Source organism: Cololabis saira, chromosome 14, assembly GCF_033807715.1.
Source record: "Cololabis saira isolate AMF1-May2022 chromosome 14, fColSai1.1, whole genome shotgun sequence".
NCBI classification, from domain to species: Eukaryota; Metazoa; Chordata; class Actinopteri; order Beloniformes; family Belonidae; genus Cololabis; species Cololabis saira.
In genome coordinates, this window is record NC_084600.1 from 44439339 (window position 1) to 44455591 (window position 16253).

Below are 16253 nucleotides of genomic sequence, written 5' to 3' on the forward strand. Positions count from 1 at the left end.
AATGAGAAAAGTAAAAGAATTAAGGCTAAAAATAATCAGTCCACAACAATTAAATATAATAATAATAAAAATATTACAAGAAATAGAGAAATAAATAAAACAAATACCTCTAAAAAATGTTAAACAGAATAAAACCGTATTGTCCCGATTATAAGACGACCCTCTCTTTTTCAAGACTCAAGTTTGAAGAAAGAAAGAAACTTTGAACACCACATTAAATTTTTCTACAGAAAATAATGACAGTACATCTGAAACAAATGATTATAACAATATATTGGAGAGAAAAAGCCTGTTATTTTGACTATTTGAAATCATTATCTTGAAGTTTGCATCATAACTTCCTGATATACCTGATAAAGGGGCGTGGTTACCTAAGAAGGGGCGGGGTTATCTGATGAAGGGGTGTGGTTACCTGATAAAGGGCGGGGTTACCTGATGAAGGAGCGGGGTTACCTGATAAGGGGGCGTGGTTACCTGATAAGGGCGTGGTTACCTGTAAAGGGGCGTGGTTACCTGATGAACGGCGCGTGCTGCGGGCGGATGAACACGAACAGACAGACTCCCACCAGCTGCTCCGACGCCAGCAGGACGTACTTGTGGTCCCGGGACAGATTCTTCTGCAGCTCGGCCGCCCACAGCTTCTGGTTGGTGGTGCTGGGAGAGAGGGAGGTACAGGTGTTACAGGTGTTACAGGTGTTACAGGGAGGAGTTACAGGTGGTGCTGGGAGAGAGAGGGAGGATTAAACGTGTCTGACGTCACAAACACGGCCGCTCTGATCTCAGGAACTAGCCACAGCAGCTCATACCTGGCGCTGACGATGTTCCCGGCGTTCAGCTCCACCATCTCCTCAAAGCCGATGGCAAAGATGTCGATGGGGTTGGCTTTGCTGTCTGGAGAGAGAAAACACTTCAATACAACCACCATCTAAAACCACCACGTATGATTGTAAATAACCTATTTTTTGGACTATAAGTCGCACCTTTTTCCTAGTTTGTCTGGTCCTGCGACTTATTTATATAAAAATATATAATTTCACATGTTCTTAGATGTTCGTACACACTGAACGACGTGACCCAGGAGACAACATGACCTACAGCCACAAGGGGGCGCTCTGGGCCCGTGAGCAGTGTGTGTTGCTCCTGTAACACTGAAACTAATTTAAAACACTAAATACACTAACTTACTGGTAACCGGTGGACTCGCTAGTTCTTTATGCTGCGTGTAGCTGAATAACCGCTGACGTGTCACAAAATATATTTTCCCCCAAATGTGACTTATAGGCCAGTCCCATTTATATATGTTGTTTTCTTTTTCACGACTCATTTTTTGACTGATGCGACTTATAGTATCCTAAAGAAAAAAAAACGTATTTAGTATCCTAAAGGTTTTGGCCGTCACACCTGTTTGGTTTCAGTTTTGACAAATCAACTCTGAATTACAACATTCAGATTAATTTGAACCACATTTACAATCTTAAAAGAATAAATCTGAATAAAAACCCTCTAGTGAGACATGTTTTCTGTGGATGACCTTTACTAAAGTACATAAATAAGGTTGTTACCTTTACTAAAGTACATAAATAAGGTTGTTACCTTTACTAAAGTACATAAATAAGCGTTGTTACCTTTACTAAAGTACATAAATAAAGGTTGTTATCCTGGAAGTCAGGCAGGCCAGTACCTTTACTAAAGTACATAAATAAAGGTAGTACCTTTACTAAAGTACATAAATAAAGGTAGTACCTTTACTAAAGTACATAAATAAGCGTTGTTATCCTGGAAGTCAGGCAGGCTAGTACCTTTACTAAAGTACATAAATAAAGGTAGTACCTTTACTAAAGTACATAAATAAAGGTAGTACCTTTACTAAAGTACATAAATAAAGGTAGTACCTTTACTAAAGTACATAAATAAAGGTTGTTACCTTTACTAAAGTACATAAATAAAGGTTACCTTTACTAAAGTACATAAATAAAGGTAGTACCTTTACCAAAGTACATAAATAAAGGTTGTTACCTTTACTAAAGTACATAAATAAAGGTAGTACCTTTACTAAAGTACATAAATAAAGGTTGTTACCTTTACTAAAGTACATAAATAAGCGTTGTTACCTTTACTAAAGTACATAAATAAGCGTTGTTACCTTTACTAAAGTACATAAATAAGCGTTGTTACCTTTACTAAAGTACATAAATAAAGGTTGTTACCTTTACTAAAGTACATAAATAAAGGTTGTTACCTTTACTAAAGTACATAAATAAGGTTGTTACCTTTACTAAAGTACATAAATAAAGGTTGTTACCTTTACTAAAGTACATAAATAAAGGTTGTTACCTTTACTAAAGTACATAAATAAAGGTTGTTACCTTTACTAAAGTACATAAATAAAGGTTGTTACCTTTACTAAAGTACATAAATAAAGGTTGTTACCTTTACTAAAGTACATAAATAAAGGTTGTTACCTTTACTAAAGTACATAAATAAGGTTGTTACCTTTACTAAAGTACATAAATAAGGTTGTTACCTTTACTAAAGTACATAAATAAGGTTGTTACCTTTACTAAAGTACATAAATAAGGTTGTTACCTTTACTAAAGTACATAAATAAATGTTGTTACCTTTACTAAAGTACATAAATAAAGGTTGTTACCTTTACTAAAGTACATAAATAAAGGTAGTACCTTTACTAAAGTACATAAATAAGGTTGTTACCTTTACTAAAGTACATAAATAAAGGTTACCTTTACTAAAGTACATAAATAAAGGTTGTTACCTTTACTAAAGTACATAAATAAAGGTTGTTACCTTTACTAAAGTACATAAATAAAGGTTACCTTTACTAAAGTACATAAATAAAGGTTACCTTTACTAAAGTACATAAATAAAGGTTGTTACCTTTACTAAAGTACATAAATAAAGGTTACCTTTACTAAAGTACATAAATAAAGGTAGTACCTTTACCAAAGTACATAAATAAAGGTTGTTACCTTTACTAAAGTACATAAATAAGCGTTGTTACCTTTACTAAAGTACATAAATAAAGGTTACCTTTACTAAAGTACATAAATAAAGGTTACCTTTACTAAAGTACATAAATAAAGGTAGTACCTTTACTAAAGTACATAAATAAAGGTTGTTACCTTTACTAAAGTACATAAATAAGCGTTGTTACCTTTACTAAAGTACATAAATAAGCGTTGTTACCTTTACTAAAGTACATAAATAAGCGTTGTTACCTTTACTAAAGTACATAAATAAAGGTTGTTACCTTTACTAAAGTACATAAATAAAGGTTGTTACCTTTACTAAAGTACATAAATAAGGTTGTTACCTTTACTAAAGTACATAAATAAAGGTTGTTACCTTTACTAAAGTACATAAATAAAGGTTGTTACCTTTACTAAAGTACATAAATAAAGGTTGTTACCTTTACTAAAGTACATAAATAAAGGTTGTTACCTTTACTAAAGTACATAAATAAAGGTTGTTACCTTTACTAAAGTACATAAATAAAGGTTGTTACCTTTACTAAAGTACATAAATAAGGTTGTTACCTTTACTAAAGTACATAAATAAGGTTGTTACCTTTACTAAAGTACATAAATAAGGTTGTTACCTTTACTAAAGTACATAAATAAGGTTGTTACCTTTACTTAAGTACATAAATAAAGGCCAGTACCTTTACTAAAGTACATAAATAAGGTTGTTACCTTTACTTAAGTACATAAATAAAGGCCAGTACCTTTACTAAAGTACATAAATAAAGGTTGTTACCTTTACTAAAGTACATAAATAAAGGTTGTTACCTTTACTAAAGTACATAAATAAAGGTTGTTACCTTTACTAAAGTACATAAATAAGGTTGTTACCTTTACTAAAGTACATAAATAAAGGTTGTTACCGTTACTTAAGTACATAAATAAAGGCCAGTACCTTTACTAAAGTACATAAATAAAGGTTGTTACCTTTACTAAAGTACATAAATAAAGGTTGTTACCTTTACTAAAGTACATAAATAAAGGTTGTTACCTTTACTAAAGTACATAAATAGGTTGTTACCTTTACTAAAGTACATAAATAAAGGTTGTTACCTTTACTAAAGTACATAAATAAAGGTTGTTACCTTTACTAAAGTACATAAATAAAGGTTGTTACCTTTACTAAAGTACATAAATAAAGGTAGTACCTTTACTAAAGTACATAAATAGGTTGTTACCGTTACTTAAGTACATTAATAAAGGCCAGTACCTTTACTAAAGTACATAAATAAATGTTGTTACCTTTACTAAAGTACATAAATAGGTTGTTACCGTTACTTAAGTACATAAATAAAGGCCAGTACCTTTACTAAAGTACATAAATAAGGTTGTTACCTTTACTAAAGTACATAAATAAAGGTTAAATAAAGGTTTTTACCCTGGAAGTCAGACAGGCCTGCTCCTTTACTAAAGTACATAAATAAGGTTGTTACCTTTACTAAAGTACATAAATAAGCGTTATTACCCTGGAAGTCGGGCAGGCCTTTACTAAAGTACATAAATAAAGGTTGTTACCTTTACTAAAGTACATAAATAAAGGTTAAATAAAGGTTAAATAAAGGTTGTTACCCTGGAAGTCGGGCAGGCCGGCCTTCTTGGGCGCGTCCAGCAGCCAGTCGTTGAGCGTCTGGTTCCGGTAGGCGATGCTACGGAACTGTTTCCCCCCGTTCACGTTCCAGGTACCGACGCCCACCCGGATCTGCTTGGGACGGGTGTATTTGTGGAAGCTCTGGCACATGCCCAGTAGGACCCTGGGGGAGGCTGGAGGACGAGGACAGGTGGGGGTCAGGTGCAGAACTGTGTATATGTACACGAGACGGGAGATGAAACATCGATGGGGGAACGATCAAAACCAACGACGGCGAAGGGAACGGGTCCAAATACAACACAGGAAGTTACAACGGAGAATGGAAACTCTGGAACCAAACGCTGAAATAATAATCATAAATAAACCTTGGTAGTGGCTCATCAAATTAAATTAAATTCTGGTACCGTATTTTACAGACCATCAGGTGTTATAGGGGTTATAAGGGCGACATCGATGAACGGGTCTAGTTTCTTTTTTTTTTATTACATTTTTTTTTATTAAAATAATAATAAAAAAAACGTGTTTATTTTTTTAAAATATTTTTGTTTTAATTTAAAAAAAATGTATAAAATCTTTTTTTGTTTTAATTAAAAAAATGTTGTTTAATTAAAACAAAAAAGATTTAATACAAAAAAAATAATTAAAACAAAAACATTTTTAATTAAAAAATAATTTAAAATGTTTGTTTTAATTGAATTTTTTTTAATTAAAAATGTTTTTATTTCAAACAAAAAAAAGAAAGAACGTTTCTATTTATTATATTAAAAATGTTTTTGTTTTAATTTACATTTTATTTTAATTAAAAATTATTTTGTTTTTTTTTGCTTTTTTTATAAAAATGTTTTTAAATTTAAAACAAAAAAAAGGAACGGGTCTATTTTCATACATCAGGCGCACCAGGTTTTAAGGTTCATGATAAAACTATATAAAGCGAAACAAAACAGTCAGGTGAGTTGAACTTTATTCAACTCAAAACATCATTCAGTTGTAACTAAAACAGAAATATACATTTTAAATCATTCGTTTTCCACAAATCCACCAATAAAGAGTAGAGGAGGTGAGAGTCCTGGTCTCTGATTGGTTCATGGTTTGCAGCGATAGCGACACCTGAAGTTGGTCTGAGGTTGGAACAATGTTGGATTTCAACATTTGATTATAACTAGATTATGATACACATTTGAAAAGTGGGTTTACTCTAAAAACCTGACGTTAACGTCCACATTAAACTGTTCCAGGTCAGTAAAAAACGATTTTTGAGAAGAATTAAGGATTTTAAGAGCCTGATAGTCCGGAAAATACAGAAGTTGTTTTTTTTAATCTGCTGCTTTAAAGCAGCCGGTAGATTTAGATTTAACCACCACCAACGCTGGAATGGAAATGAACAACAGCAAACACGAATGAGGGGAGAAACAACGAGGCCCGTCGGCTGCTAGCCACCGGCCACTAGCCGTTAGCCACCGGCCACTAGCCACTAGCCACCGGCCACTAGCCACCGGCCACTAGCCACCTACCTGATTGCAAGACAGGCTCAGTGACTGAGATTGTTTGCAGCAGCAAAAGGGAGACAAGGAAGACAAGTCTGGGTTAAGCATCGTTTCAATTAACAATTCAGTTCAGTTTCATTTATAAAGCGTCTATTATAATATAAATCATCTCCAGGATCTTTTTCCAGAGACCAAAACATAAATCCCCGAGCAATTACCGTATCGGCCTGAATATAAGACGGTGTTTTTTGCATTAAAGACTGAAGAAGTGCGGGTCGTCTTCCCTTCAGGGTCTAGACGTTATACCCATCACACCGCTAGATGGAGCCAGATATCTTTAAAACGAATCTCTGTCACCGAGAAGAAAAATAAAAAATAGCGGAGAAAGAAAAGAGAAGAAAATAAGAGAAGAGATAACAGAAAATGGAGAAACGTAGCGACACTCAGGAGAAAAGTGTGTGGAAGATCGGCAGGTCAAAGCAGCTGGCCGAGTCCCAACACACGGTAGTAAATGAGTCTTCAACAATGGCAAAGCAGCTGTGAAATGTGGTGTAAATATATGATGTACTGTAATTATTTCTGTATAAAAATTGAATTTGGTGTCAAAAAGTCTTGAACTTGAAATCTTGGAAAAAGACGGGGTCGTTATATTCAGGGTCGTCTTATATTCAGGTCAGTACGGTTTTACATCAACATAACATAAACAATAGCAGGTAAAAACTCCCCTTTAGGAGGAAGAAACCTGGACCAGGACCAGGATCAGGACAAGGACAAGGACCAGGACCATAAGGGGGGGGTTAATTCCTGCTGAGACCAGCTGGTTTCAGCAGGTAAGAGAGTCCAGCAGCAGGAACATCAGACTAAAGGTGTATCAAACTAACCCACTGGACACTACACAACGTTTTCTACAACAAACACACATCGACTCTTTAAAATATTCACACAGTTTCCTAGATTTAACAAAAATAAGATGCCCGGTCCAAAACGTCTATTTATTATTATTATTATTGTTGTATCAGGGCCATCCAAGAGAAAAAATATTTGAGAAGAGGAAGATTTTTTTCTTATTGTGCACTTCGAGAAAAAAGTCAAAATGTCGAGATTAATGTTGAAATACAATTTCAAGAAAAACGTCAAAATTTCGTGAATAAAGTCAAAATTTCGCCTTTTTTCTAACAATTCAACTTTATTCATGAAATTTTGACTTTTTTCCTCAACATTTCAACTTTTTTCTCAAAATTGTACTTCAACATTATTCTCGACATTTTGACTTTTTTCTCATGTCGAGATTAATGTTGAAGTACAATTTCAGGAATAAAGTCAAAATGTCGAGAATAAAGTTGAAATACAATTTTGTGACTAAAGTGTAAATTTCTCCTCCATCAAATCCAGTTAGCAGAGACTGACAGCTATACAGTAGCAGCCATAACTAACTAACTAACTAACTAACTAACTAACTAACTAACTAACTAACTAACTAACTAACTAACTAACTAACTAACTAACTAACTTACATCCTTGAAGTGGAACGTTAAGTTTCTGAAGTTATGCAACTGCATATGTGTGATATGTGTTGCAAATCAATATTGTGAAGACAATTGACTTTTTTCTGTTCAAAATGTTGAGATAAAAGTCGAAATGTCGTGAATAAAGTTGAAATGTTGAGAAAAAAGGTGAAACTTTTTTCTCGAAATTGTATTTCAACATTAATCTCGAAGTTTCAAATTTTTTCTCGAAGTGCATAATGAAAAAAAAAATATATAATTTAATTATTTTTATTTTTCTCCTGCCTGGCCCTGATACTCTTCTGTAATTTATTTATGAAATAAAACTGATATTTCGAGGCTACACCAGCCTGTGTGCGAGGGATTACCGTAAAGACTAGACGTGGTGAGCAGGAGTTTTTACCGTAAAGACTAGACGTGGTGAGCAGGAGTTTTTACCATAAAGACTAGACGTGGTGAGCAGCAGGAGTTTTTACCGTAAAGACTAGATGTGGTGAGCAGGAGTTTTTACCGTAAAGACTAGACGTGGTGAGCAGGAGTTTTTACCGTAAAGACTAGACGTGGTGAGCAGGAGTTTTTACCGTACAGACTAGACGTGGTGAGCAGGAGTTTTTACCGTAAAGACTAGACGTGGTGAGCAGGAGTTTTTACCGTAAAGACTAGACGTGGTGAGCAGGAGTTTTTACCGTAAAGACTAGACGTGGTGAGCAGGAGTTTTTACCGTACAGACTAGACGTGGTGAGCAGGAGTTTTTACCGTAAAGACTAGACGTGGTGAGCAGGAGTTTTTACCGTAAAGACTAGACGTGGTGAGCAGGAGCAGTTTTTACCGTAAAGACTAGACGTGGTGAGCAGGAGTTTTTACCATAAAGACTAGACGTGGTGAGCAGGAGTTTTTACCGTACAGACTAGATGTGGTGAGCAGGAGTTTTTACCGTAAAGACTAGACGTGGTGAGCAGGAGTTTTTACCGTAAAGACTAGACGTGGTGAGCAGCAGAAGTTTTTACCGTAAAGACTAGACGTGGTGAGCAGAAGTTTTTACCGTAAAGACTAGACGTGGTGAGCAGAAGTTTTTACTGTAAAGACTAGACGTGGTGAGCAGCAGAAGTTTTTACCGTAAAGACTAGACGTGGTGAGCAGCAGGAGTTTTTACCATAAAGACTAGACGTGGTGAGCAGGAGTTTTTACCATAAAGACTAGACGTGGTGAGCAGCAGGAGTTTTTACCGTAAAGACTAGACGTGGTGAGCAGCAGGAGTTTTTACCATAAAGACTAGACGTGGTGAGCAGGAGTTTTTACCGTAAAGACTAGACGTGGTGAGCAGGAGTTTTTACCGTAAAGACTAGACGTGGTGAGCAGGAGTTTTTACCGTAAAGGCAGGAGTTTTTACCGTAAAGACTAGACGTGGTGAGCAGGAGTTTTTACCGTAAAGACTAGCCGTGGTGAGCAGGAGTTTTTACCGTAAAGACTAGACGTGGTGAGCAGGAGTTTTTACCATAAAGACTAGACGTGGTGAGCAGCAGGAGTTTTTACCGTAAAGACTAGACGTGGTGAGCAGGAGTTTTTACCGTAAAGACTAGACATGGTGAGCAGGAGTTGTTACCGTAAAGACTAGACGTGGTGAGCAGGAGTTTTTACCGTAAAGACTAGACGTGGTGAGCAGGAGTTTTTACCATAAAGACTAGACGTGGTGAGCAGGAGTTTTTACCATAAAGACTAGACGTGGTGAGCAGGAGTTTTTACCGTAAAGACTAGACGTGGTGAGCAGGAGTTTTTACCGTAAAGACTAGACGTGGTGAGCAGCAGGAGTTTTTACCGTAAAGACTAGACGTGGTGAAATTACGACTTTATTCACAAAATTTCGACTTTTTTCTCGAAATTGTATTTCAACATTAATCTCGACATTTCAACTTTTTTCTTGAAGTTTCAAATTTTTTATCGAGGTGCATAATGAAAAAAAAAATATATAATTGAATTATTTTGATTTTTCTCCTGCCTGGCCCTGATACTCTTCTGTAATTTATTTATGAAATAAAACTGATATTTGGAGGCTACACCAGCCTGTGTGCGAGGAATTACCGTAAAGACTAGACGTGGTGAGCAGGAGTTTTTACCGTAAAGACTAGACGTGGTGAGCAGGAGTTTTTACCGTAAAGACTAGACGTGGTGAGCAAGAGTTTTTACCGTAAAGACTAGCCGTGGTGAGCAGGAGTTTTTACCGTAAAGACTAGACGTGGTGAGCAGGAGTTTTTACCGTAAAGACTAGACGTGGTGAGCAGGAGTTTTTACCGTAAAGACTAGACGTGGTGAGCAAGAGTTTTTACCGTAAAGACTAGACGTGGTGAGCAGGAGTTTTTACCGTAAAGACTAGCCGTGGTGAGCAGGAGTTTTTACCGTAAAGACTAGACGTGGTGAGCAGGAGTTTTTACCGTAAAGACTGGACGTGGTGAGCAGGAGTTTTTACCGTAAAGACTAGACGTGGTGAGCAGGAGTTTTTACCGTAAAGACTAGACGTGGTGAGCAGGAGTTTTTACCGTAAAGACTAGACGTGGTGAGCAGGAGTTTTTACCGTAAAGACTAGACGTGGTGAGCAGCAGGAGTTTTTACCGTAAAGACTAGACGTGGTGAGCAGGAGTTTTTACCGTAAAGACTAGACGTGGTGAGCAGGAGGAGTTTTTACCGTAAAGACTAGACGTGGTGAGCAGCAGGAGTTTTTACCGTAAAGACTAGACGTGGTGAGCAGGAGTTTTTACCGTAAAGACTAGACGTGGTGAGCAGGAGTTTTTACCGTAAAGACTAGACGTGGTGAGCAGGAGTTTTTACCGTAAAGACTAGACGTGGTGAGCAGGAGTTTTTACCGTAAAGACTAGACGTGGTGAGCAGGAGTTTTTACCGTAAAGACTAGACGTGGTGAGCAGCGCGCGAGCCTTGTCCGCCAGGTCGCTGTTCAGCGTAGACCCCAGTCTCAGGATATCTATGGCCTCCTGCTTGGAACTGTCGAAGAAGTTGTTCTGGATGGTCCGGGTCACAGACCGGGCGCCGTCTTTTAACTTCCCACCCTGCAAATACGTGAAAAAAGTTAATAATAGTCAAATAAAACATCTTCTTATTAACTGTTCTTGCAGTTTATGTAAAAAACAACTATCTTTCCCACTGAAGGAACCAAAAAGGAGACGAGGAAGAACACTCCAGAGAGATTTAATCATGAAAAACCAGAGTGGAAATTACTTGACAAGGTGCAACTTTACATTTTATAATTTATTATAAATGTGGTTTGATTTACGGACAGATTTGTCCAGTTCAGAGGAGAGCAGATGCTGCCTCAGAATTTAGAAATCAATAATAGTTGATGTGATCAGACTGTGTCTCCGTGGAGCGTTCATGTTTAACTGAGACGACACAAGGGAAACTAAAACATCACAAAGATCCCACTTATACCATCATCATCATCATCATCCTCATTTAACCCCCAGACAGAAATCAAAAGGCTTCCATTTACAGACCAAAGCTCAAACATCAACGGCCTCGTAACTCACCACACGTGGAGTCCAGAGAACAGCGGAGAGAAACAGTACAGACGTTTAGAGACAGAAACACACAGTCCTGAATACTAAAGATACACTAGTGACCATTACTGCACGTTTTCACAATAAAAGGACATTTTTGGATTAATATCTGAGGTCTTAATAAATCTGTAACATTTGTGTTTGCACTTATCGATAAGATCTTTTACAGGATGTGGCCCAGCGAGGCTGAACAGTTCAGGTAAAATCAAGTTCAGGTTTAATCACGGTCGTGTTGCAGGTCGAGAGAATCAATAGTAAGAAAAATGTCAAAGGGGAAGATTTTTTTTTATCGTGCACTTCGAGAAAAATGGCGAAATGTTGAGAAAAAAAATCAAAATGTCGAGAAAAAAAAAGTCAAAATGTCGAGAATAATGTTGAAGTACAATTTCAAGAATAAAGTCGAAATGTCGCCTTTTTTCTCAACATTTCAACTTTTTTCACAACATTTTGACTTTTTTCACAACATTTTGACTTTTTTCTCGAAATTGTACTTCAACATTAATCTCAATATTTCAACTTTTTTCTTGAAGTGCATAATGAAAAAAAAATCTTCCTCCTCTAAAATATTATTTTTATTTTTCTCCTGCCTGGCCCTGATTCTCTTCCGTAGAGATCTTTATCTGTCCATTCCTTAGTTTCTATTCAAACCCCCTTGTTATAAATGAAAAACAGCCCAAATATATATATTTTTCAGCCTAACTGGGCTGAAACTTGCCCAACCTGGCAACACAGGTTCAGAACCGCTGCAGGAGATTCTCCTCAAAACGATGAAATCAACTTTTTAATGATGACTGGATACATTTCCTGTAAAATTAAGACCCTTGGATTGAGATTGAGACAAATTAAGACACTTAAAGGCCTTATTTTATCAAAAATGGAATTTAAGACTTTTTAAGACTTTTTAAGGACCTGCTTCGCCCTGAGGAAACAGTTTCAACATCCACACTGAGGAATAACAGAACGGTTTTCATGAAACAGTCCTGATAATCCTTTATACCAGGGGTCGGCAACCCAAAATGTTTTAGAGCCATATTGGACCAAAAACACAAAAAACAAATATGTCTGGAGCCGCAAAAAATGAAAATGAAAAGTCTTGTATCAGAATTAGAATGAAGACAAATGGCGAAAGGTCGAGAAAAAAGTCGAAATGTTGAGAAAATTCAAGAAAAAAGTCGAAATGTTGAGAAAAAAGTCAAAATTTCGAGAAAAAAGTCGAAATGTTGAGAAAATTCAAGAAAAAAGTCGAAATGTTGAGAAAATTCAAGAAAAAAGTCGAAATGTTGAGAAAAAAGTCAAAATTTCGAGAAAAAAGTCGAAATGTTGAGAAAAAAGTCGGAATGTCGAGAAAAAAGTCGAAATGTCGAGATTAAAAAGGAAAGGAAAAAGGAAGAAAAAAAGAGAAAGAAAGGAAAAAAAGAAGAAAAAAAGAAGAAAAAAAAGAAAAAAGAGGAAAAAAAGGAAAAAAAGAAAAAAAGAAAAAAAGAAAAAAAGGTCAAACATTTGTGAAAAAGCTCCAGGAGCCACTAGGGCGGCGCTAAAGAGCCGCGGGTTGCCGAGTCCTGCACTAGCGTTAACTTCGTACCTTGGCCTTGCCTGAGGAATAACAGAACTATTTTTAATTCTGATAATCTAGCGTAACTTCGTACCTTGGCCTTGCCTGAGGAATAACAGAACTATTTTTAATTCTGATAATCTAGCGTAACTTCGTACCTTGGCCTTCCCGTCCAGCGCTCCGGTGCCGGCGTAGATCTTACTGACGGAGTCTCCGTTAGCCGACCACATGGTCCTGAAAACCTCCTGGAACCTGGCAACCAGCTGGGGCTTCTCCGTTAGCCCCATCTGCTCCAGCTGCTGGGGCAGCATCTGTGGATGAATGAATGAATGAATGAACCTGGCAACCAGCTGGGGCTTCTCCGTTAGCCCCATCTGCTCCAGCTGCTGGGGCAGCATCTGTGGATGAATGGATGAATGAATGAATGAACCTGGCAACCAGCTGGGGCTTCTCCGTTAGCCCCATCTGCTCCAGCTGCTGGGGCAGCATCTGTGGATGAATGGATGAATAATGTGTTTCCATGCGTGAGCTAACAGGGTTATCACTGTTTACCGTATTGGCCCGAATATAAGACGACCCTGATTATAAGACAACCCTGATTATAAGACGACCCTGATTATAAGACGACCCTGATTATAAGACGACCCTGATTATAAGACGACCCTGATTATAAGACGACCCTGATTATAAGATGACCCTCTCCTTTTCAAGACTCAAGTTTGAAAACAGACAGAAAATAATGACAGTACATCTGAAACAAATGATAATGATAACAATATATTCAAGAGAAAAAGCCTGTTATTTTGCCTCATTCCAACCATCATGTTGAAGTTTGCATCATAACTTCTCCTCAGCTGCCGGTTCACCTGCTGATCTTCCACCCACTTTTCTCCAGATTGTCGCTACGTTTCTCCATTTTCTGTTATCTCTTCTCTTATTTTCTTCTCTTTTCTTTCTTATACTATTTTTTATTTTTATTCTTCATGACAGGGGTTCCTTTGTCCTGTGGAGTTAAATTCAGCATTCGCTTTAAAGATATCTGGCGCCATCTAGTGTTGTGAATGGGTATAACGTCTAGACCCCGAATGTAAGACGACCCCCACTTTTTCAGTCTTATTTCAATGAAAAAAACACCGTCTTATATTCAGGCCAATACGGTACATGGTAATTAATAATTTATCTGGATCAAACCAGCGACACACAGAGAACGTCATGACGTTCCTGTATCCAAATCCAAAACAAATGCTGCTTCAACTTTTCCCTCACCTTCTTGTAAATCTTCTATCCCGGTACTTTCTACCGTCTACAAATGCAGAAATGTTCATATCCTTCATTACATTTATGAAGTGATTAGTCTCCTCCTGGTCTTGTTTCTCCGTGTTTATAAGAACTTCCTGGACTCAAAAGACCAGGATTCCTTGTGAACAGAGCATGTGCAGAAACCAGATCCCTGTTCCGTTTGATGGATATATTCCGTTTAGCGTTTACACGACCAAATATATGAGCAAATTCTGGTTATTCAAAGGGGTTATTGGTATTTACATGGCCGTGTAAACGGGTTATGGATGATATTCCGGTTATGAAAGTGTTATTGATGCTGGAAACGTACAGTAGTCAGTACCAGCAGGACGGGTTAGGGGGGTAAGAAGTTCCTACTTTACCTCCAGAGCAAAGAAAGCCTGAACACTGTTGGTTCTGTCCAGACAGTCCAGGCAGTTGGTCCTGAGGGTTCCTCCCTGAGTCCTGGGGGGGGAGGAGAGAGGTTTTCAGGGGGTTTCAGGTAATTTAGTTCAACAAGAACATTACAAATGAAATGCAACCCTGAATTATCTGGAACATATGACACAGGAATAAGGTGTGTAGGAGCTGCTGCGTGAGTCAGTTAACCAGAACCAACAACAGCTGGAGGAGAAGGTGTACCAACATGTTACAACTAACCCCAACCTTAACCCCGTCTAGGAGGAGCCTTCGTTGAGAAATCAGCTTCAAATGACGATCTGGTAAATCTGAACTTTTGTTCGGACATGAATTTTTGTTCTGACTTCACACTGTTGCTTCTATTCAGTCCAACGTTTCATCACAGAAGCACCAACAGTAGAACCAATAATGCAATAAAAATGTCTAAATTTACAGAGGCGTAATTTTTTTCTGTTTTTCGTTTTTCTGATTCTGATTCTGGTATTTCTTTTTTTTGGCCCTTTTCGGAATAATCTTTTCCGTTTTTCATGGTATTTCATTTTTCTTTTGCCCTGTTTTTCAGGAAAAAAATTTCCACCTTGCTTTTATGAATAATTTTTCTGTTTTTCGTGATATTTATTTATTTTTTTGGTCCTGTTTTCCGGGATAATTTCTTCCACACTGCTTTTAGGTATAATTTTTTCAGTTTTTCATGGTATTTTTATTTTCTTTTGCCCCGTTTTTCTGGATAATTTATTTGTGTTTTTCATGTTTTTTTTTCAATAATTCAATAATAATGAATAATAATCATAGCAATAATAATAATAATAATAATAATATGAATAATCATAGCAATAATAATAATAATAATCATCATCTAATAATAATAATAATATTATTAATAATAATACCAATAATAATAATAATAATAATAGTAATAATAATAATAGCAATAATAATAATAATAATAGTAATAATAATAATAATAATAATAATAATAATAATAATAATAATAATAATAGCAATAATAATAATCATAGTAATCATAGTAATAATAATAATAATGATATTAATGATAATGATAATGATAATAATAATAATAATAATAATAATAATAATAATAATAATAATAATAATAATAATAATAATAATAATAACATAGTTTTACCTGACGATCCCCTGGTCTCCAGAGTAGTAGAAGAATCCACAGTCGTCGATGAATCTGCTGAGTTGGGGCTTCAGAACGCTCTGCAGCTTCTCCGTCTTCCCTCCCTTCACGTTCTGGTGGTAGTCGAAGTTGATCATCTTCACGGCGGCGGCGTGTTCCGACGCCTTCAGGTGGCTCTGGGCGGGAAAACAGACACAGGTGTTGACACCTAAACGCACCACGAGGCCTTCAGGTGGCTCTCTGACACACAGACAGAGACAATCAAACGCAGCAGCGATGCTAGCGATTCTCCCTCTGCACAAAACAGCAGGTCATTTGCATCAGAACAAAGAAACAACGACCTGAATTCACTCTGATCATAATCTGAAGTTCAGCTCAGCTTTAACTTCTCCAGTAGAACAGACCGCTGCTTCGTCGAAAAATGCTACCGCCGCATAAACCGACAGCGTCTATCGATTTTTGCTACCCTATCAAAAAATACTACCTAATGGTTTTCTACCTTTGTAGAGCTACAATTCTACCGTGTTTTACTCCCTAAACCACTTCCTTGTCTCTTGCCAGGCCGTCATTGTAAATAAGAATGTTCTTGAAGACCTGCCTGGTTAAATAAAGGCAGAATGACTGAATTAATATCAAATAAAGCCATAGAATTTTTTTTTTCTCTTTATCGTATAA

General features: G+C 36.7%; 1 protein-coding gene across 1 annotated transcript in view; it reads right to left on the minus strand.

Annotated features, from left to right (window-relative positions):
* The window catches only part of LOC133459401 (synaptojanin-1-like), a 66969-nt gene that overhangs the window by 28801 nt on the left and 21915 nt on the right, over nt 1-16253 (minus strand). The window contains 8 exon segments of the mRNA XM_061739295.1: nt 514-654; nt 807-891; nt 4608-4799; nt 6138-6161; nt 10509-10674; nt 12892-13044; nt 14395-14476; nt 15579-15754. Coding sequence (XP_061595279.1) covers nt 514-654; nt 807-891; nt 4608-4799; nt 6138-6161; nt 10509-10674; nt 12892-13044; nt 14395-14476; nt 15579-15754 — 1019 coding nt within the window.